Consider the following 23,717-nt stretch of genomic DNA (forward strand, 5'->3'; position numbering starts at 1 on the left):
TTACCTCGGATACCCCTGTTTTCCTCACTTGTCTTGGCTGTGTAAGAGATTAATTTGCTCACGGCATGAGGGGAGATTTCTTTCAAGTATTTGGGTCAAAAACAAAACCTACCGGCTGAGAGAGAGTGAGCAGAGGGGAGAAGGGGTGGAGGGGGGATGAGAGGACAGCAGGGCAGACAAACAAAACTGCTTTAGAACACATGGACTTTCCCCACGTGAATCAATATTCAGGCCCTGATCTCCCTGTTGAGCAAGGGGGACAAAGAGAAGAGGGAGCTGAAAGACAGATGAGACAGAGGGAGGGCTGTGGGATGTCATGTGTAAAGAAGGAGATTCTCATTGGAGGCAAAGAGAAAGAAGATTGTTATGCATGTTTTGAGATAAAAAGGACAACAGAAAAGCAGCCCACATGCTGAAGCCATCTTGGTCGCTGTGCTACACTCTGGACTCCAGATATATTTCAGGTAAGTGCTGCCACAGGATCAGAAGATGCAATGAAAAAACAATTCTATTTTTGTAGTACTCTACTCTAGTCAGTGTAGGAAAAAGAACATGCATACATGTTTCAGGTCAGTGTGGAGGCTCTGTATCGAGATGCGTTGCTATTTCTTGCATTGCTAAAATATGCTGAAATTATTCTTTTTTTGTTTATTTGTAATGTGAGCCGATGTTTTTCTTCTGCGATATTTCTTTCCTGCTTTCCTGTAATGTGAAAACGTTCACATTTGTAGTATGTCGTAGAGGGACAAACTGTATTCTTGCTCGTTTTAAAATATGGGGCCTTAATTTGCAGGCAAACTGGATGTCTTATCTACTATCTTAGTAAAAACAGGTGCAGGACTAATTTTAGAATAATGGCACATTAAATAAATGAAACTTGTTTTCAAAGAAAATGTAGTAGGTACAATGACAATTAATTTGTTATGTTGGCTTGTTTTTCTTTGTACTGATTAATGCAGTGGCTTTGGGGGAAAAAGCTCTAACAAGGGTGGAATGATGTCCTCTGTGATGAAGTGGCTGATTGTGATCCAGCTCCTGCTGAGTGAACAGGCTCTGTGCAGGGTCCCACCTCCTCTGGCACTGAGGAATACTCTGCTTTCAGGAGCTGACTTCCATGAAGAGGTAGAGGAGAAAGCCAAACTGGATCATCAGTCTCACTTAGGATCCCAACTCCAGCTTGGTCCCCCATCGCCACAAAAACCTGGTCTTGTATCAGTGGTTGTGCAAAAGGAGGAGAGATCTGCCAAACATATAATATCAGTCCTCAGCGCGAAGCTTCGGGGGCAGATTCAAGATCATCTCCGCATTCAGGGGAATGTCAGCTGTGAGGAGCTGCTGTCTGCCAGCACCGTGGATGACCCATCGTCCTCTATGTTCCCTCAGGAGCTGTTGGGTCTCTCTTTAGTGCCTGTGTTGGTGGTGGCAGGCTGCCCACAGGAGGCACAGACCCTGGTGCTCAGGCTGTACGACCTGCTGGGAATGGTGGATACAGAGGAGCTCCTGATGGAGGTGGAGGGTCTGATAGAGAGGAGGATGAGCAAGTCCGCATCTACGCCAGCACCAGGTAGGGATCAAGCAGGGCGCCACATAGAGGCTGTGATGTTTAACATCCAGCAGCTCGCCACTGTGAGAGAAGGTACATCTAAACAGGAAGAGCACTGTGAGGGTTGGACAAGGGTGAATGGAACCACACTGGTAGGAAAAGCTGTGGAAGGAGCCACAGGCAATTTAGAGGAGGCTGCGAGCACCTGTGAGAGACTGGGAGTCCTGTGTGCTGGTGTGACCAGCAGTGGACCTGGGAGGTACCAGGCAGTATTTAAAAAAGGCAGTCGAATCATGCCCTCTGAATCCACAGAGTCTGAATGTTGGATCCGCCAGTGCAGCGCAGAGGAGGATGTTTCGATCCCCGCTGCACCAGGTGGACGGATGAAGCGAAGCCCCCAGAGGAGCTGTATCAACAAAAGCGAGGAGCGCGTGTACAACGTGGTGGAATGGATCCCTGCGGTCAGCACCCTCTACAACCTTGGCACAGCTGTGTATTACGCCTCAGTCAACTGCTCTGAAACAGCCAAGGAGAGAGCCATCCTGAGTGCTGTTGACCTCGGCACAGACGCTCTCATGGTCGCCACAGGGGGGACTGTCGGGGTGGCAGGCTACGCCCTGGGTGCAGGGGTGAAGACCGGTGTGAAAGCTGGCGTCAGGTATCTGCTCAACTCCATGAAGCATGAAGACGACGTGCTGGTGAACCAGTTCAGCTGGGAGGAGGGCGTCATAACTGTCCAGTAGACTGAAGGATCAATAAATCAACCTGTGAAGCTTTAGCAATAAATATCGTTAGTTTATACATTTAAAAGAAAAAACAATGACACAGGATCAGTGATTGTTAACTGAGATGGTTTTGGAGCAATTTGGTTTACCAGACTTTAAATGATCTAGCGTATTTGGAAACAAGATTACACATCATTTGTATTACTCAGTGGATTATCAGTCATATTTCAAAAACTTTAAAAACTACACAAACTTTATTTTACGCAATTTGACACAATAATTATTCGTTATTGTAGATGATGTCAATTTCAAGTCTTTAAAGTATATTTTTTGAGATACACTAATTTAGTTAGAGTAAAATGTTAATTACCTTACACATTTATTGTAAACAGTCTTAGTAATATATAAAGATAGTCATCAAGTAAGCCTTTTTGCTATTTAGAAAAATACCTCGCTTGTGTATCATGGATAAAATAGTTGAACCATTTATCATATGAAGCAGCAGCTTTTAAAGAACTGGTCTCAGGAAATTAAACCTTCAATTCCTCAAGACTTTGATTTTGCCCTACACCCAGTGTCTTTTCTTCTGTTCACCGTCCTTCAACACTCTTTTCTTCCCTCTCATCAAAACATTTTGTCAGGTCAGAGTCATATTCTCACCTATGGTGTTATTGCAGGGACAATAGGCAGATAACAAAATGTTGTTGTTTTAAATGTTTTTGTCATTAAATGTCAATAAATTGTATATTAAATCTGTTTGCATCCCGTGACTGTCAGTGTGGTAGTTTAGCACACATGCATATTGCTTGTTCATATTGCTGGTAAATGAAACTGTGGAAGACTATGCACATCGCAAGAAAATATTTAATGTACACTACACTTTATTTTTTATCTAGTATATAGTCACGGTGTGCAGACTTTACAGGTTCCTTATATAGGCTATATTTACATTTTAAGTTATGGCTTCAATGCACTACTTCTACATAAAAGAGAATAGTGTAAAAAGAGACAATAGTGTAAAGCATGTTTCTTTATGTACATTTTTAAATGACGTGACAAAAAAAGGCTACAGAAAGGCTACATTTACATCGAACAAATAATTACCGGCAATATTTATCATTCTAGGATCATTGTTAAACTGATTTCATGACTTTTTAAAAAGCAGTTTCCTTTATTTTAGCTGAATGTTTCAACTAAATCTTAAGACTATGACTTTGACTCATGTCTTTGAGAGTTCAAGAATCTTTACTACACTGGATAGCTGGAGGCTAATACGGGTGGCAAGGTAATAATGACTTTATTTGTATAGCACTTTTCAAAACCAAGTTACCAAGCGCTGTACAGTGAAACAAACATGATCCATACTTCAAAATGTAAATGAAAATTAAATTAAAAATCAACAATAAAATCAGCATTAAAAAAAATAAAAAATACAATAACAGCAATAATATAATATTTATAAAAACGCCAAATGATAAAAGAGAGTTTTGAGAAGAGATTTAAAAGAGGCCACTGAGTTTGCCTGCCTGAGATCTCCGGGCAGGGAGTTCCACAGCTGAGGGGCCCGAACAGCAAAGGCTCGGTCACCTTTAGTGACAAGACGAGACTTTGGAACCACTAGTAGAGCCTGCCAGAGGATCTCAGCCATCGCTCCGGCTTGTAGGGAGTTATCAAATCATAGATGTAGGCAGGAGCCTGTCCGTTCAGGGCTTTAAAAACAAGTAGTAAAATCTTAAAATCAATTCTCACAGGTGACCAGTGAAGGGCGGCGAGGATTGGTTGGATGTGGTCCCTCCTCGTAGTGCGAGTTAAAAGCCTGGCTGCAGCATTTTGAATGAGCTGTAATCTATGAATATTTCCCTTACTGATACCAGAGTACAGAGCATTGCAGTAGTCGAGTCTTGAGGAAATAAAATTAGATTAGGTAGCTTAAAGCAACATTATATAGTAATTTTATCATTAACTAACAACTTCAAAATCATTTTGATGGGACTCTCACTTATAATAAGGTGAATGGCATTCAAAAGTAAGAGAGAGTGACGAACAAGAGTAAATCTGACTGCCTTTTACTCATTGGCATGAGCTAAAATTGCTGAAAGGATGCAAGACAGATGCTGAGCTGGTCTTCTTTCTGTTGGACTAGTCAGTAATAACTTTTCAGCTGGCATGTTGTGCCTTGTTTTGTTGCGGTTGCTTGATGTTTGGCTGTGTTAGCAAAGTTTCACAGACAAAGGTTTAGCTTTAAAGCTAAAGCTAGCTTTAAATATCAAGTTTATGTTAGCAAATTTACTAGATTACTGACTCGACATTTGTAACGTTACTGTGCACATGCATTGGTTTCTGTCAAGCTTTGTGGGATAGTTTACCATCCAAGTTTTAGGCAACATTATGCTGCTGCTGCAGGTGGAGAGGTCCGTGACACAGATTACGTCGGCTAAGGGGTAGAGGCAAAGAGAACGAAGAAGACGTTGACGGAGCTTTAAAATATATTTAACGGCCCTGCTTGAAATAAAAGGCTGGCAGGCAGACACCAAATTGGCCTTCTTTCATTGGACACAGTTGGACAAGCAAGCAATATGCTATGTGTTGTCACACTTGATGCATGTTTAAAGCGGTCCATAATTACGACAGCTGTGAATTAAGCGGTAGGGGTGCCAAATCGCACCAAATCTTACTTGATGTTGCTTTAATGTGCATAGAGAGATTTAGTTTAAGAAGGACATTGAAGGTCCCACATCTACTTGCTGATTTTAAAATAAACAATGAACTGAAAGAAAAAGAACCATATAGCCTATCTGCAGGAATGTTAATAAAAAACAGACAATGTCTGCCTGTTCACCCCTGCTCCAGTCCTCACCCTCCTTTCCAAACAGTGCTGCATGCATTCTTCCTCACCATGCAAAACAACAGTTCACCACATCAGTTAGTTTTACATTTATGATAAGAGCTGTTGAAGTTACTAATTGTCACATGTAACTACAAACATGCTCTTTAAGTGCAAACAATTTGAGGTGAACCACAGTGTGGGGTACACGCTGACATTTATTACAATTAAGAGACCTCTCTGTTGAATTTTCATGCTCCCTCTGTTCCTATGTAGTTTTCCTCCTATAGTCAAAAGACATGTAAGTTAAGTGAAATCAATGTGCTTGTTTGTCTGTGTATGTGTGTTGGCCCTGTGACAGACTGGTGACCTGCCCCAGTACCCAGTACAAGATAACCACAAATGGATGATATGTGTTTTATCATGTTTATAATGTGCAATATATATAATAATAATTATCTCTCTTTTGATTCTGAGTAGTCTCTGTACACATATTTACCGAACAGATAAATTTGCACATGTCACATTAGCTCTCTGAAAGCAGTGGAAATAAACAAGGAACAAGCTGGGTCTTATTTGATAACATAAGCCCAGTACAGCACACACATCCTGCTTCATTGTAATAGAAAAAGGGATTTGATCATGTTAGAAGAGCTACACTAGTTTAATATGTAATTAATAACATTAAAATTTAGAATGTTAAAATTTAAATATGTCTGTTTTTCTAGAAGGAAAATAACCAGTTTTAAACCTTTTATCAGGTTTAACCATTTATCCACAGATATAATGTTTGTTTTTGAAGTTATCAATGGAAGGTCGGACACAATTTTTTCTGACCTGCGGTAAGCTGACTGAGCAGGAAACAACAAAACTACTGGGAAATTGATTAATTAAAAATGAAGTGAAGGTGAGTGAAGGTGGTTGGTTGAAGGGAAAATTCTTCCATTGACAGTGTGTGCTTAAGCAAAGATTGCCTTTCAGCTCTAGCCCCAGCAGCGTAGCTCTGTAGTGTAGGCAGCATATGTATTTATTTATATGCTGTGTAGCCGACACTTCAACTAAACCCAAGCCAGAGGGTCAGGACAATTTCCATAAACCTGGACCGATCACTGCACCAGTGCATTAAACATGTCTCTCTATGGAAGACAATGGGCTGTAGCTGTAGCTGCCATTGAGGACTCTGGGGTCATGTCCTCTGCATTATTTTTAAAAATGTGGAGGTTTTAACCACCTGACAACGAGTTTACATTCTACAAATACACACAAATTACGTTTGGTTGAATTATGATATTTTGTAAATTACTTTTAAACCGCCTTTAGGTCAACACAAAGGGATCAAATTTACAGGGAATAGCATTGCATAACTATGTATAAAGGGAATGTGAATTAAACTTTCTCTGAAATATAATATATGGCTATACATACATATACATAATTTATGGCTCGAACAAAAATGTTGGGGAGTGAATTTAAATCAGGGCCTTTGATTTTATTCAACCTTTTTTCCCAGCCCCAGGATGAGTTTCTGCATGGCAAAATTTAAACTAATTTCTGTAAAGGTGTGTATGACATCTACTGGTGATAGTGGGAATTGGAGATAGGATAAAACAAATGCTGCTGTAATGTTCACAAAGGTCTGGGTGTACCAGCTGAGTGGAGAAAAATCTACCTCTATTGGTTATTATCAGGGCTGAACAACTAAAAAATAAAAGAAAATATTATATTAAAAAAAGTGTAATATCCAAATTGCAGGAGCTGCAGTTCATTGATAAAGGTAAAATGTGTCACAACATACCATTCAAGTCTACAAATAATATTCTCCAGATGTAAGGAAACATGTTTAGTAACAAAACCACAGTAAAATCACTTCATCATCATTTACATTTTTTTTTATGAAATGCAAAAATGCAATGTTAGTCTAAATAATATGATGTGATATGCACATATAGTTCAGCCCTATTTTTCAAATAAACACTTTGCTCTATCTTGTGAGAGAGCTAGAGATCAAGGCTAAATGATGTGTAATAAATAATAATTTGCTGTTATTTTGACTGATATTATGATATGAGTCAAAATTTTAGTGGGAATGTAATTTTTGAATTTATTTTTTAATGAAAAAATATAAAAATTATGAGGATTTTGGTGGGGTCTGTACAAAAAGAGCATGTACCCTTACATCTGGAGAATATCATTTGTAGGCTGGGTATCTCTGTTGCGCCACAATTCCTCCTTCTGTTCTTAGTTGCTTCAGCTGCTCTATAGCGCCTTCCAGAGGGCAATTTAATAAATTTATGAGTACAGGATCAGATGCTATTTGTCTAGCTTTTTGTTTCACCTGCGTTTTATATACATCCCAATTGTTTCTGCTCTTTCCCAATAATCTTAACAGCCACATTTGTAATTCTGCACAATCTGTTTTTGTCCTTCGCCCTCAGGTGTCCATACCATGTGCATATATTAAAAGTTAGAATGCTTTCAATGAGACTTCGATAAACACTCTGTAGGATATTTTTGCTTATGTTGTATGAGTCCAATTTCCGGATCAGATATAGATGCTGTATTGCTTTTTTAAGAACATTCTCTGTGTTGGCTGTGAAAATTAATTTACAATCAAAAATTGTTACTAGATATTTAAACTCCTCAACTTTCTCAGCAGTCTTATTGTTAATCAAAACAGGATGAAAACAAGGACAAGCAGTGTGGTGTCTCATGATAGCTAGCTCTTTAGTCTTGTTTTCATTAATAAAGAGGGCACTGTGCTCACATCTCTTAGTGAGCTCTTTAATATGTTTGAGATATGTTGACTGCTTGGCTGTGTCTCCCATGCACTACTACACTTCACTCTCTGTGGCTAGACTGTAAGGAACTTTAACCCACTGTATAATGTGGCTTTTGGTGTTTATATCCCAAAGTTGCTTGATCAGAATACATTTCTACAATTAAAAGCTGAGCTAAAATCTATAAATAAAATAGTATAAATCTTAGACTGCTGTAGATGTACAATATTCATCAGTGTCAAAGTTGCGTCTCCAGTACCTCTGCCCTTCTTATATGCAAACTGAAGTTGATCAAACCATTCACTGAGAGATGTTGAAATATGATTGACTCTGAACCTTTCCATACATTTACATAATGCTTATCAATGCGACTGGTCTAAAATCATTGAGCTCTGTGCTTCTTAGGGATAGGAATAACATTGGAGAATTTCCATATTTTGGGAACAGAATTTTCAATTAATAAAAGCTGGAATAATTTTGTGAAGACTGTTGTGAGCTGAAACCTACACAATTTGAACACCCTGCTCACCATCTAGTCCAGTTAGATTTAATTTTGGCCAGACTTACTGCTACTTCTGACTCCGTCAGTACAATTGTGGACTGATCATTGGTGTTACTGAATATGTTAGAGCCAATATGTTACAACCAGAACACTGTTGGTTATCAAATCTGGAATAAAACTGATTCAGTTCATTAGCAAATGATACCCTTTTAATCAACAATGTTTTTTTTCCCCCCTCTCTACCCCACATAAAATTGAGTCCTTCCCAGGATATTACCAGAAAAAAAAGCAGAGTCTCTACCCTTTCTTTGTATTTAACCTTATTTGTACTTACCTTACCATATTCATACATTGCTCAAAAAAATTAAGGGAACAATTAGTCATCACAGTATAACATCAGATCAATTAAACTTAAGAGATATCAATCCATTCAGTTAGGAACAAAAGAGATTGTGAATCAGTGTCAATTGTTCCAGTGCAAATAAAAGTGACAACAGGTGCACTAGAGAGGAAACAGCAAGACAACGCCCAAAAAGGGAAATGTTCTGCAGGAGGTGGCCACAGACAACTGCTCTCCTTCCTGACTAACAATTCTCTAGTTTTGTGTTTTGGTATTGTTCATGCCGTCACAAGAAGGTTTGCTGTGTCTCCCAGCACAATCTCAAGAGCATGGAGGAGATACAAGGAGACAGGCTGTTACATGAGGAGAGCTGGACAGGGTCATAGAAGGCAGCCCAAGCAGCAGGACCGGCATCTGCTCCTTTGCGCGAGGAGGAACAGGAGGATTAGCAGAGCCCTACAAAATGACCTCCAGCGGGCTACTGGTATGCATGTTTGTGACCAAACTGTCAGAAATAGACTCCATGACGTTGGCATGAGCGTACAAAGCCCTCTAGTGGGATCTGTGCTCACAGCCCAGCACCGTGCAGCTTGATTGGAATTCACCAGAGAACACCTGAATTGGCAGGTCTGCCATTGGCGCCCAGTTTCTCTTAACAGATGGTAGCAGGTTCACACTGAGCACATGGGACGGAAGTGAAAGACTCTGGAGACGCCGTAGTAAACGTTATGCTGCCTCTAACATCATCCAGCATGACCGTTTTGGTGGTGGGTCAGTGATGGTCTGGCTGCACAGACCTCCACATGATAGCCAACGGTACCCTGACTGCTGCTAGGTACCAGGATGAAATCCTTAGAGCCATGGTCAGACTTTAACTGCTGCAGCCTGTGATTTACATTTTCTTTTGGGTGTGATTTTGAATCCTGCCCTCAATTAGTTGGTGATTTTGGTTTACATTGATGTCATTTTGTTCTCAACAAATTACACAATGTACAGTAAAGATTTGGAACTTTTAAATATTGTGATGTGTGTGATTTAAGTGTTCCCTTAGTTATTTTGAGCAGTATATATAGCCACTTTGGTTATGTTATGTAATTATGTTTGGGATTAGGGTTTAAATTGCATCTGTATTTATATTAAATAAAGTATTAGTAATAGAATATAACTTGAGTTATATTCAGTCTCATGAAATATAACCTACTTAACCATCAATTTGGAATCTGATAAATAATTAACTATAACCTAAGTTACCATTAATAGCAAGTCAGTGTAAGCATTTGGAGTTCTACACAGAAGTGGGATTTCTCCCAGTTGGTACAGTAAAATGTTACAAATTGTGCCAGTAATAGTAGACGAAACTGGGAAGCAGATGCCATGACAATGAACTAACCTATTAAAGAATTAGTTTGGTAAAAAGGTCAAAGTGCATAGCAATTTAGCTGTGTTAGTTTGTTGTATTAGAGTGGATTTTAGAGTGGGATTTCTCCAAGTTGGTGCAGTAAAATTATAACCAAAGTTTTGCCAGTTATAGAGGAAGACATTACGAAGCAGATACCATGACACAAGAGAAACGGAGCAAATCAACCAAGAATACATTGGTGCAGCACCTCAAAAGAGCAATGGACCAAAGAGGACAACAGATTTGGGCTGGACCTGTCAGAGTTTTCAGGCAGAGGGGACTCAAACGCAGATCAGAGTTTAGACAGTTTTTTCATGGGAGAGTAAGCGGGAAGACGGAGGTTCAGGACAGAGGCTCCCTCCCAGGTTCGGGGTAGGAGAGAAATCTGGGAGCGGGAAGCGTCCTGGCTGCGGGCGGCACCGAGAGCTTACTGGCTGGTAGTCTGCTGAGAAAGAGAGAAACAACAGTTAGACAGGAACAGCCAATAACCACGATGCAAGACTGAGTCGAAGATTGACTGTGGCTGACACGACATACGTGTGGAGATTCAACGATCCAGCAAGGACTGGATGTCTGAGCCTCCTATTTAGGCAGTGGCTGATTGTGGGACACAGAGCAGGTGTGCTGATTGTGGATGGGTTTCAGGTGAGTGCAGAGCCCGCAGCAGACACGCCCCCAGCTCCCCGAACAAGCTCACAGCCGGGGCCTCGTGACAGGACCCAACAAAAACAAAACAATAAACCAAATACATTTTTAAAGCAAATCTTTGTATTTGACACATTCTTTTTAAGCTATGTTGCTATGGATGTACTGAATATTGCTATACTCTTTAAAGTCACTGTATCGTTAGGGTTCATGGACAAAAACATTAAGCTTTTAAAATTCTATACAACATGCATGCAAAAGATGGCGATATAAAGTCTTGCCTATACTGATGATTTCCTTCTCACACTATCACTGAATTCACCATTAACAACTCACATGAGTTTATGATGTTGTATGGTATTATTTTAATCAAGAGACAGTAGACAGTACCTTTTCTTTGTTATTGTGTTTTGATTAGGAGATATGAGGAAAATTACATAATTTGGTTATGATTGTGATGTGGTTATGATAATTTGGTAAAATGGAATGGAATAACAAATGGAATAGTGAACATCATCTTCGCATATCACCTTGACTAAAGGTTTCACAAATTTGAAAGTGGGTTTCAGAGAGCATTTAAGGTTTACCTAAAATGTCTAACACGCTTTCTCAACAAGAGGTGCAAAAACAGCTAATTGGTCTTTCAGCAATCTAAGTTAAGTTTCTCTTAAGCTGCGAATCGGACGCTAACTCAACATTGTGCATAATTACTGAAGTACAATTTTATGCCTCTGCATGGATGTTTTGGGTTGTCCATCTGTCTCATTCTCGCAATGCAATATCTTAGGAACACCTTGAGGGAATTTCTTACAATTTGGCACAAACTCAAAGTCACTGTGACCTCACAACACACATTTTTGGTTAAAACTCAAGAACTGATGACAATATTTCACAGTTGGTCAATTAGGTGGTGACACTAATCAGCGTATTGGAGTGCACCATGCTAATCGTGATCCTGTGAGTGAGCGAGTTTCCTCTACAGCTCGTAAAGAGGCTTCCATCTAAAAATGCCAGGAGGAAACAAAAGCACCACATGTTGTGGAGCTATAAGAATCCATCTTTAATAATCATCAAGTGATAATCCTTCATTTATCTGTTCAATAATGTATATTTGTTGGAATCATACATGTGTATCATCAATATTATATTAACTTCCTCTTAGCCAAAACATACACTTTATACTTTTTATTCAATACCTTCCAAATATTCACTACACTTATTACATGAGTCTGGACAGACATGAATGTAAACCGTAACTTGACTGGTTGGCCATAATTCTAGCACTTAACATTACCTGAGTACAAAAATAATGTAATAGCCTTTTATACTTAATTATCTGCCACTTATAGTTACTACCCTGCTGGAAAAACCAGTATGGACCAGCGTAATTCCCATGCTGGTCTATGCTGGTCTATGCTGGTTTTTCCAGCAGGGTAGATACTTTGTATATTGTGATTTTACACACACATGTTAACTTAAACATAAAATATAATGCATAGATTAAATTATAAAGTTGTTATTCTGACTTACACTAGACATGGGGGTTTTCAATGTGACTGCGGGCATGCCCTCAGACAAAGCTTCAATTCCTGGATACCTATGGGATCATTATTATGTTAATTGATACAATAGATAAACACTCACCATTTGAGCCAAGATAGCATAATATTGCTGTTTCACGTAACTTCAGACTGCACCAAATACATTCAAATTAAGGTCTGTCCTAAGGCATTTTTTAGTTTCTGACTGATAAAGTGGGAGGAACTGTTCCCCAAAACTACTCTGAACTCTCTCTTTAACCAAATCACATTAGACTATAGATTGTTTCACTTCCATTCACTGAGCCTCCCCTGAAACCGTCTGAAGCCCCACTGGGGACCTTGAAAACCTCTGGACTAGACTATTAAAGACACACAAACTGTTTGGCCGCTTCATTACTTTCACATCGTCATTTCTCGGGAAACGTTCAGCTGGGGCCGTAAGTTTCTATTTTGCTCACCACTCCCCTCACTACAGATTGACGTGAACGTGTACCAACAGCGCGTGCTGTTTTGTGTCCGGGTCCACCAGTGAGCTGTTAGATTTGATCTCACGAGGAAACTGTGCGACCTAACGCGGACATTTCGGCTCTTAACTGCTTTCACGGCAGTTGTGTCAGAGCCAACATGGAGCCCGAGGTAACCTTGTGAAGAATGCTTGGGAGGGATAAATAGACAACCAATTAAACAACGAATGGAGCAGAAACGACAAAGGAAATAACATTCACACGCCTGAACTCTGTTAGAAGCTGTTTTGTTTTACCGACCAAACCGCAGCTTAAGTTACAGCTAAGTTAGCTAGCAACGAGAGAAACAAGAGCTAGCTATGTTCCTGTCTTAAATGACCAGTTAGCTAACTTACTGAAGACAAAGTGGACTCAGACTGACAGCATAAAACAAGGTGAGTAACTAAATGTGTGTGTGTGTGAGCTAACTAACACACAAATAAGTCACACTCGGTCTTAACTTCCTTGCTTGTGAAAACATAAGAATATGCAGTCATTACATGTCGTACAGGAAGTAAATAGTAGTCCCAGGTCATCACCTAACTAACATTAAGTGTTTGCACTTTGCTCCCTCAGCTACTGATTACAGACTTTTATGAACCCGAACACATACATTTAATGGCGCTACCTTTTAGTGCAATAGGTTAGGTTAGGGCATGTAACGTTAGTCATACTGTACACACACGCATTAACTGTGGTTTACTGTTTGTAAGCTCGTTGGCGTTTCCCTGATCAACCTTAGGATGGCCCAGTGGGACAGGCTGAGGCAGCTGTCTGCTGCGTACAGACAGCAGCTACATGAGCTCTACGACAGGGATGCTTTGCCTATGGATGTTCGCCACTACTTGTCAACCTGGATAGAGAAGCAGGAGTGGTAAGGCAGCACTTTCTCCTTTGCCCCTTATATTCATTAATTACTTCAAACTGGGTAACTCACTTTAGTCCTTCAAGGATTTCATTTAGTTACCCTGTAAAATACTCTGCTTGTACGGTTTGTTTTTGTTCCTTCAGGCAACGAGCAGCACGGGACCATGACTTGGCCATGGTGCTTTTCCAGGTCATGTTGGAGAATCTGGATATCCAACACAGCCGCTTTGTCCAGGAGGAGTCATTTTTAATGCAGCACAACATCAGACGTTATAAACAAAATTTTCAGGTTGGTGTGGATTAGATTTGTGGAAAACAAAAGCAGTGGGTGACATCTTTATTTTATATTGGAAATATCCACTGTCAATATGTGGGCCATAATAGTTCTGATCTGCTCCCTTTACATTGTTTAGCAGTGTTTCCTCTACCTTCCTATAAGTATGCTCAGCTTGTAAAGTAAGCCTAGGTAGGAATTCAGTCTTTGGAGAGTCTAAAGATAATTAACTTAATTAACTTTGACTCTGATATTAATCTGACCTCTCTTCCCTGACAGAGGTACCTGGATGACCCGTGTGCCTTGGCAAGCACAATCCTGTGGTTTTTGGAAAAAGAGAAGGAAATCCTGCAGAGTGCTGAACTTGCTGAGCAGGTTTGGGCAACATTTTAATTACCTCTGGACATGTCACGATAATAGATGGGACACACCCTGCTGCTCATAAAACATTTTAATGAAAACAGCATGCAGATGAAAACAAATACACACATATTGCTATAGAAAAGGGCAGTTGGTGTATGGCAACTTGTTATTTTATCATATGGCCACTTCATACATTGCCATGTTTTCTGGCTGATTTTGGTGAGCTTTATCTCTGCAGTGCTGTAACTTAATTCATAACTTTTGAATGTATAAAACCAAAACAAGGACATGTTTGAGGTTTCTAGTGTGAATTTCCATTATACAATTTTGTCTGTTTTCAGTTCTGAGAAATGTATTCGCAGTCACATGTACTGAATAATAACTCCAGGACTGTGTGGGCTAAAAGGCAAACATTTTCCACCAAGCTGTGATTCTATTTTAATTGCCACCTTTACTCACCCATATTCACTCTCTGCATCAGTATTACACTGTATCACATGTAATAGATTCTTTATCTCTATACCTCCTCTCCCTACTCCCTTGCTTTGTTTCAGGTCCAGCTTCTGCATGTAGAGCAGGAAGCTATGGAGATAAGTAGCCAGCAGGACCTTGAACGTAAAATCGCTGGCCTCCGGAATGAAGTGCAGGTGCAGATTATGTTGCTTTATGCCATTGTATTGTGCTATGTAGATGACATACAATACAGTTCATTCATTCTTCTTCTCTGTATTTTTGGTATATAGTGCATGGAACACACAGTGTTGTGTCTGGAGGAGCAGCAAGACGAGTTTGATTTTAAATACCAAACTCACAAGATGGAAGGTAAGCAGATTTAAAAGTTCTGGTTATATTTGCATGCTCTGATAATGTTCTCATAGGATGAGTAAAACAGTGACATGAATCACAGCTACATGTTCTCTTTCTCTTTGGTCTCCCTTACATGGAAACTGTTATGCCACCATGGAAACTGTTATGCAGCTGTGGTTGATGAGACTGTGAGAAAAGATCAAATGAGAGTTCTTCAGCTACTTGTCAACAGACTGAATGAATTTAGAAAGGTATGGAGTTTTTCATGTTCTTAAATAACATGTCTTTAGTCTATTTATTTTAATATATACTGTATATTTATTTATTTGTTTGTCTTACACAATCACCTTCTTAGAGCACACTGGCCGACCTAAATAAGCTCCTGAAGAGGACTGAGGACGTGATCGACACATTGGTGAAGAAGGAGCTGGTGGAGTGGCAGAGGAGGCAGCAGAAAGCCTGCATTGGTGCTCCAGACAACGTTTGTGTGGATCAGCTTGAGAAGTGGTATGTTCATCTTCACCTGCTCCACATCAGTTTTAATCTTTGGTGTTTACTGTAATAGTTTGATCAATGATCCCTCTGTAAATGAATTGCTAGGCTGGAGAAAACTGTGATGCCATTATTTCAATTTCATAAAACATGTCTTATAGCTGAAATTTCTGACTTCACCATCTGCTGTTTGCGTTTCTCATCAGTTTTGCTCCTTTCCTCTTGTTTTCTAGGTTCACCAGTGTGGCAGTGTGTCTGTTCCAGGTGCGGGAGTTTCTTGGCAAGCTGGAGGAGCTCGTCGGAAAAGTGTCCTATGACAACGACCCGGTGAAGGCCCAAAAACCTGTACTGCAGAAGAGAGCAGACACTCTTCTGAAAGCCTTACTGAAGAGGTCTCTCTTTTAGGACACACTTTCTTAACTTTCTTGCTCTCTTATGATTTTCCTGAGAGGTTTCCTGACATTACTGTTTTACTGTTTCTTGAAGTTCATTTGTAGTTGAGACTCAGCCATCCATGCCTCAGGGGAAAGGACCCCTGGTGCTTCGCACAAACGTCCAGTTCTCTGTCAAGACCAGGTAAGTGTGCCACTCAAGGCAATCACTACAATGCTATGTATTTATTTAAAAACACTTTTAATACATGTATGTAGCACATTTTCTAGGTACACTCTGAACAGCGCATTCATTGTGATATGCTAATCAGTAGCAGTTTTTAACTATATATAAAGCAATTAGTATGATAGGTGGGCATGTCGGAAGACAGAGAAGAAGCTACCAGGATGTAGTGGATTGTAGTTTCCCACATAAACAGTACAGCAGTGCTGAACTGAAATGAGGATAGTTAGGAGAACAGTATTTTCCTGTTTTCCACATTTTCCTATTTAGTATCATTATTTTTCCAAAGTTCTGAAATCTTACACCTGACTTTATATTTTCAGACTTCTCGTTAAGTTTCCTGAGCTGAACCACTCCATGAAAGTGAATGTGTCCATGGACAAGTGAGTTTTCTCATTCTTAACTTCAAACAATCACGGGTCCTGTTTTGTTGCCCTTGTGGTCACTGCTCTGTTTTTCTCGCCCTTGAAATTAGGGATGCTCCTCAGATCAAAGGGTGAGTTTTCTAAAATATGTTTTAGCTTCCATTTCAAGTGGTATTTCCAGAAGAACTGTTTTGAGCTTTCACATTTGAAGTGAATTTTTTCTTACTAAATCCCGTATGTTTGTAGATATCGGCGTTTTAATGTTCTGGGGACCAAAACCAAGGCCTTGAACATGGCAGAGAGCCAGAGTGGAGGCATGGTGGCAGACTTCAGACATCTGGTGAGTGATAATTATTTGAAAAAAAAGAGAAAAGTTCTTACATGACAAAGGAATCTCTAAACAACAATTAAATATAAAGCCTTTTATACAATTCTGACAGTTATTCAAAAGTAAAATCATGTCATATACTCTTTGTTGATGTTGTCAAGTACACATATAAAGCAGTCCCTGGCAGCTAAACTGAAGCAATTAAAAGACGAAAACTTAAAACAACAATAATCAGTCTTTAATCTCGGGTGGTAATATTTTTGTTTGAATTTTTTGTGTACTATTATTTGTCTGTAGACTCTGAAGGAGCAGAAGTGTGGAGGTGGTGGCAAAGGAGTCAGTGATGTGAGTTTACTTTGGAAGCCCAAAGTTGTGCTGTCCTTACAGTTTAACAGTAATTCTTAATTAAAGAAGATGTGTGACAACCAAATACTGGTGTGTGTGTGTGTGTGTGTGTTTTGGTGTTGACAGATTTCTCTCAGTGTTACAGAGGAGCTGCACATCATCTACTTCCACACTGTATTTGAGTTGAAGGGCCTGTCGGTTGAGTTGCTGGTAGAGCATCTTCTGCTTCTTTTCTTGCTATATGGCTGGCTTTAAAAAATATCATTAACCTACATGTGTTCTGTATAAATATTACGCCTTATATTGCTTTGCTTATTGTTTTGATTATATTAATATGCCAAATAAAAAGTTGTTTTTCCCTGGCACCCAACCTAGGCTTCTTCCCTCCCGGTGGTCATCATCTCCAACTCCAGCCAGCAGCAGAGCGCCTGGGCGTCTGTCCTCTGGTTCAACATGCTCAGTCAGGACACCAAGGTGAGAGAACTTAATACCTAACCCGCGTTAAGTAGCATTTTGCAGTTGAGTTGTGCTATTTGAAGGAATTAGAAATGAATTTTTTATATATTTGTTAATGTGCATCTGTTTCTCCAGGACGTCATGTTCTTTGCCAACTCTCCTGCAGCCCCTTGGCCACAGTTTGGAGAGATGTTGAGCTGGCAGTTTCTCTCTGCCACTAAACGTGGCCTGAATGATGCTCAGCTGGATATGATTGCACACAGACTCTTTGGTAAAGTTCTGCTTCAGTTGCTTGTCTTTGCTTATTTTTGTGCTTGTTTTGTCTATGAATTGGGCTGAATTAAATTATCTATGAGTCAAACATCATATCGGGAAACACCTTAGTCTGATTTTGATGCAAGTTACTAAAATGCATTTAGCATTTTAAGAGTGATTGGCTTTACATTGGGCGGCACGGTGGTGCAGTAGTTTTCCCGGCCTTTCTATGTGGAGTTTGCATGTTCTCCCCGTGTCTGTGTGGGTTCTCTCCGGGTGCACCATCCAAAGAGATGCAGGCTAGGTTGATTGGTGACCCTAAATTGTCCTTAGGTGTGAGTGTGAGCGTGAATCGTTGTTCGTCTATGTGTGGCCCTGCGATGGACTAGCGACCTGTCCAGGGTGTACCCCGCCTTGCGTCCGATGTCAGCTGGGATTGGCTCAAAAAAGAGTGTTCACAGTGATTTGTCAGATCATGATAAGAATTGCACACTTTAATTCAGCATCCTTCATGTGTGTTTTATTATAGATGAGTATATAAAGAGTTGCATAATGCATCATTTATTTTCTGTCCCACCAGGAACGAGTCAGAACTATGACACCAGCAAAGTAGCTTGGTCAAAATTTTGCAAGGTAAGAATACTGAATCCTGTGTGGCTTGAAGGATTATCTTTAACCCTGATCACTCAACTCAAAATATCTCAACTTTGGTGATCTCCTGGCATAATATGCATGTCAGCTACCTAACATGGTAAACTAAGGTATTGTGCTAAACATTCGCATTTTAATCATTGTGACCTTGTCAGCCAAGCCGACAGCCACTTCTCTTTCAACCACTACCATTTTTGCAAATATAATTCACTGTTTAGGATCAAAACAAAATGAACCTCATCTTTTATCCATCTTACTATTTTGGTTTTCTTTACAATGAGCATTTCAACCTCACAGAGCTGCCATGACTGTAGATTCTTAGTCTTGTTTGTTTATAATTTATGAATATACCCTGTACTTATCACCTTTTCTACCCATTTTGTTACAGGAAAATACACCTGACACTTTCTATGTGTGGTTTGATGGCATTTTGGTGATGGTGAAAACATACCTTGAAGACCTGTGGAGGGATGGGTATGTTTTTCTCAACATAGTCTAATTTGGGTTTAACACATTTAGCCCACGCCTTTAATTCCTGGGAAACGGGCGAAGTCTCTTGCTTTATGTAAGACTTTTTATCTGCCCTGTAGCCACATCATGGGTTTTGTGAGCAAAGGCAAAGAGAAGGCCCTCCTGAAGAAAAAACAGAGAGGCACATTCTTGTTGCGATTCAGTGAAAGTGTCATTGGAGGAATCACCTTCTCTTGGGTGGAAACCACCATGACTGGTGAGATTTTTTTATTCCATAATGATTCAGTAAAATACTTTCAAATTGTTGCATTCCAGACACAAATACAAACAAGCTACTATCTGTAAACTCACTGTCTATTTTAGGTGAGCCTGACGTGAAGACAGTCCAACCTTTCACCAAAGTTGACCTTTCCCAGATCCCCTTCCATGAAATCATCAGGAATTTCCAGATCTTAGAAGCAGAAAATATCCCAGAAAACCCTCTACTTTATCTTTATCCCAACACTCCTAAAGATGAGGCTTTTGGAAAATACTACTCTGAGAAGACTGGAAGTAAGGGTATAAAATGATACTTTCTGCTTACCACTTAAATATTTTTGGAAAAGAAATCTGTAAAACAAAACAAAAAAACCCCCAACGCACCTCACATTTGTTGTTGTGGTTAATGTTATTTGAATGGTGTTTTTCCTTGCAGTGGTCATGGGTAAAATTACACTACGTTGATAGGGTTGGGGATGAATATGACTCATTAAATCACATCTAAACTCATTTTCTTTCAGATGACAATCCTTACATAAAATACATCAAAACGAAGCTGGTGTTTGTTTCAAAGGAGTAAGTATATTATTCATTTTTCTCCAGGCTGGTCCAAAGTATCTTGCTTGTTTGAATTAACACAGAACTGTGTTTTATATTCTAAATGTGTTTTTTAAACAGAAACAACAACTTGAACAACAAAATGAACTTGCTTCATCTAAGAAGTAGTGTACCCACGCCCTTTTTCTTATGTCATGAGCAACTGGTTGTAATGACTGTTTGTCATTGGTCATGTAGGAACACACTGGAGGCTAGGTCACCCATGTCCTCTGACATGGCACAGGGTGAAGGCTTGGAGCCAATGAATGGCCTGTGTGGAGAGGCAGCTGGTGAGTCATGGCTCTCCTTGCTGTCCCATCCAGCTGAAAAGCCAGCCGAAATCTGTTCCGTGTTGCCCTCTTCTGGCCTTGTGGTGTAGGAATTTAATGGGGAAGATGCTGTCTAGGTAGATGTCAGGCGACAGCTATGAAATTATTCAGATTCTTACTCACATCCTGTAGGGCTGTTGGCTGCTTCTACTGCATGCACATGCTCTGTAGTCTGCTCTACTGAACATAAAATCTTACAGGTGTGGAGGTGATTGCTTTGACAGGGTTCCCGCGGCTCCTTAAAATTTTTTAAAAGGTCTTAAATTGAAGTCGGGGAAATGAAGGTCTTAAATTTACCGCAAATTTGCTGTAGGTATTAAATTTGCCGATGGTGCGTTTTAAGGCTGGTGAGAAAACTGTCACCCACAGTCGACTAAAACGCCTAATTAGCGTGTATTTGTATGTTTGTTTGTTTTTGTTGTTTTTTTTTTAGTAATTGAATTGATGTTACGTTAACGTTAGCTGCAGACCTTGACGTCTGGCTGCGTGTCATATTATCGACAGTTGTGGCTGCAAGATTGGGAGACACAAGTTAAAGTGGTTGGAGGAAGATCCGGTCGTTCTGTCAACAAGGCATTTGCATCCATGTGGTCATGGTGTCCCAGACCACCTCCAGAGGTCGTTTTGCTGATTGGATCACATCTGTCCTCAATGGGTCTCGGGTGCATTTACACATGTACTTTCATGTGGTCAAGTGCTACCTGATCACAATCAGATCACCCAAAATACATTTTAATGCCAGTTGTAAACAGCCTCTATGTTCCTCGATTTGTAATATGCAAAGTCATTCACCGGTGGTGAAAATAAAAATGCCAAATATGGCATTGCGTCGTACATTGAGATCAAACGCGCATCTCTTTTCTATCAAAGAAATTGTTTCAAGATTTGAGGTCTTAAATTTATATTTGTTGAGGTCTTAAAAAGTATTAAATTCCACTTTTAAAATGGTGCAAGAACCCTGTTTGAGCAAACCTGTTTTTATTTATTTACTTTTATAGCGTTTTGATTCTACCTTCTGATGCTTGAATACTTTTGCTTGGTGCATGTACTAAAATCAATTAAAGGACACTGTAAAACGTCATATAGCCATAGTCCACCAGTAATGATCAAAGGTTACGCGGCTATATTAATAATTTCATTGCTATTATTGCTGGGAGTAATTGTCTTGGAGTCTCCTCTGGTCACCTACCAACTGCTAAGAATCAAGAAATGGTTGTTTACATGTTAATTACAGAGCAAGGTTATTTGTTTCCCTGTCTTTAAGCTAAGCTAACCGACTGCTCGCTGTAGCCTTATATATAATGGACAGACATGAGAGTGGAATCAATGTTCTTATGAACTTTCAGACAGAAAGTGAATACGTGTACATGTATTTTCCAAAATGTTACACCATTCCTTTAATGACGAAAAAGAAAGAACGGTATGAGTGCTGTACTTAAACTTATATTTCAGTAAGTGTTTTTAATTAAGCTATTTAACAAGTTAAGCAAACTGAAAAATACACACCCTGAACATAAAGTGTTTGAAATGTGGCATACCACATTACATTTTTTGTCACTTTCTTTTCCTCATCGAAAGCAATACCAGAAATAAACACTGCCACGACTGCAGAAACAGTAACTTTCTCTTGTCGCTTTCTCTGCTTTCAGAACCAAACGGGAATCCTCATCCTTTAAATTCGCCTTTGGAAACATATGACCCTGATCCCATGCTGTCTGCCCCTGTTGGAGCCGTGGACGAAGATTTACTGATGTATCTCAACAACCCCAACCTCTTTCTTGACTCTGACGTCTTGCAAGATGAGTCGGTGCTGCCTGATTTCAGTCTTCAAGGGTTTAACTGCCTGCCCCCACAATCCTGCGGAAGTATTTTCCAATAAGCCCCAGTTGTGTAAATTTAACCAATGCACTGTATCATTCAGCGAGAGCTTTACTTTTAGCCAGGGATGAACCGATCTGATACTGATATTGGATATCAGCTCGATACTGACTCAAATAGCTGGATTGGATATCGGTGTGACAAGAGGCCCCATCTATTCAATTAAATTATGTGCATACTATGCGATGCATCTGCTGTGCACTGGTAGACCCAAATGTTTTGCTAGGAGAGCTAATACAGCATTTTGTTTCAGAAAGTTAGGAAGCAATGTTTAAGTCATTCATGATGTTGCCGTACACATAAAATAATTATTCTTAGTCTCTTCCTCACAGTGAGGAATACAGATTATTAATTTTAGACTGGTGTCTGATACCTAAAGCTCATGTATTGGTATCGGGACTGAAAAAGTCAGATCGGTGCATTCCTACTTTTAGATACTTGCATTACAATATCCATGTCACAAATTTGTAGCATGCATAGCAAAAGCAGTATTAACATAGTAGTTTGCTTTGAATACTGTTTTAATCTGCAATACCTGACACCCCTCTGATAATCCTGACAGTCAATATTTTAAAACAGCTTTTTCAGGACCCCTGAGGGGTTATTTTCTCCATAAAATGATCCATTTTCACCCAAATCATTGAATGAAGTTGTTGTTTGTGTACAGTAATCAGTGAGGCCCAGAAACAGTCCGAGGTACCATGCTGTTGCTAACTAGCTAATGTTAACTCTGGGCTGCTAAAAGTTTGAAAAGATTGATTGATGAATAGATGTGATAATGTTACTGGTTGAAAATTGGTTGGCTTACATACACACATGTGCTATTTGGTTTTACAGAAGAAAACATGGTTGGATTTGGAAGAGTACATAGGCTAAAAATGAAATCAATTTCTATGTTGTTAAATAGGTGCACATTATTGCTGGGGATGCGATCTAAAGGGGGTAAAAGGCATTTTTATTTCATCTACACTTGAAGATTCTTTTTCATTAGAGTACATTGCGCAGACTGCACATAATTTATTGTTTCAATGTTTGTTTTGAGTCCCTTTGTTGTTGTTTTGATGTTGCCACTTAAAGCTTGTTTAAACTACTGAAACATGTTACTTCCTCCCTTTTAAGTTATATGCTTTTATATTAACCTGCTCTTTTAAATCAAAATGAAACGTTCTCACCAATAAAAGGGAAATGGAGATCATGATTGTATGTTTGCTCTGTTGATAACTGAATGTTGTGAATTAACAAATATGAGAGGTTGTTGTTGGTGATGGTGCAGTGGATAAGATGCATGCCTTTGGTGTGAGAGACCCGGGTTAAATTCCCCATTGTGACCCATCTACTGATGTGTCCCTGAGCAAGGCACTTAACCCCTAGTTGCTCCAGGGGCGTGCTACCTCTGACATGTATAGCAATTGTAAGTCACTTTGGATAAAAGCGTCAGCTAAATGAATAAATGTAATGTCATGAGTCTATGATCACACTAGCCAATTTATGACGCAGATTTACTGCAAACTGTAATGCCAAACTTTAGTCAAAATTGTATGTTTGCATACAATTATTACAACTGTAT

The 23,717-nt window shown here is 39.6% G+C and overlaps 2 protein-coding genes and 1 long non-coding RNA gene across 9 annotated transcripts; 2 read left to right on the top strand and 1 right to left on the bottom strand.

Annotated features, from left to right (window-relative positions):
- Positions 1-975: 975 nt before the first annotated feature.
- Positions 976-3,020, top strand: apof (apolipoprotein F). The gene has a single exon (XM_046029213.1). The coding sequence runs from the start codon at positions 994-996 to the stop codon at positions 2,284-2,286; it is 1,293 nt and encodes a 430-aa protein (XP_045885169.1). The 5' UTR covers positions 976-993; the 3' UTR covers positions 2,287-3,020.
- Positions 3,021-8,562: 5,542 nt separating this feature from the next.
- LOC123956793 lies at positions 8,563-12,763 on the bottom strand. Of its 3 annotated transcripts, XR_006821635.1 has the most exons (4): positions 12,694-12,763; positions 12,286-12,352; positions 10,648-10,816; positions 8,563-10,552 (listed from the first exon to the last, which is right to left on the bottom strand). It is a non-coding gene; the product is annotated as an uncharacterized LOC123956793 (long non-coding RNA). The 3 variants fall into 3 exon arrangements; XR_006821634.1 differs by lacking the exon at positions 12,286-12,352 and having other exon boundaries at positions 8,563-10,555; positions 12,400-12,725; XR_006821633.1 differs by lacking the exon at positions 12,286-12,352 and having other exon boundaries at positions 12,400-12,703.
- Positions 12,761-23,342, top strand: stat2 (signal transducer and activator of transcription 2). 5 transcript variants are annotated; one of them, XM_046029196.1, is made up of 24 exons: positions 12,768-13,194; positions 13,513-13,673; positions 13,811-13,955; positions 14,220-14,315; positions 14,858-14,950; positions 15,047-15,125; positions 15,282-15,361; positions 15,466-15,617; positions 15,836-15,994; positions 16,089-16,178; positions 16,541-16,600; positions 16,693-16,713; positions 16,829-16,922; positions 17,208-17,255; positions 17,382-17,465; positions 17,631-17,729; positions 17,847-17,982; positions 18,547-18,599; positions 19,006-19,091; positions 19,208-19,344; positions 19,452-19,646; positions 19,868-19,922; positions 20,142-20,233; positions 21,922-23,342. In XM_046029196.1, exons 2-24 carry the CDS (start codon positions 13,543-13,545, stop codon positions 22,149-22,151), a joined length of 2,415 nt encoding a protein of 804 aa, XP_045885152.1. In that variant the 5' UTR covers positions 12,768-13,194; positions 13,513-13,542; the 3' UTR covers positions 22,152-23,342. The 5 variants fall into 5 exon arrangements, with proteins under 5 accessions (XP_045885154.1, XP_045885155.1, XP_045885152.1 ...); XM_046029195.1 differs by having other exon boundaries at positions 12,769-13,194; positions 13,542-13,673; XM_046029197.1 differs by having other exon boundaries at positions 12,776-13,194; positions 13,542-13,673; positions 19,452-19,640.
- Positions 23,343-23,717: the final 375 nt, after the last annotated feature.

This window comes from Micropterus dolomieu, linkage group LG18 (genome assembly GCF_021292245.1).
Source record: "Micropterus dolomieu isolate WLL.071019.BEF.003 ecotype Adirondacks linkage group LG18, ASM2129224v1, whole genome shotgun sequence".
Taxonomy (NCBI): domain Eukaryota; kingdom Metazoa; phylum Chordata; class Actinopteri; order Centrarchiformes; family Centrarchidae; genus Micropterus; species Micropterus dolomieu.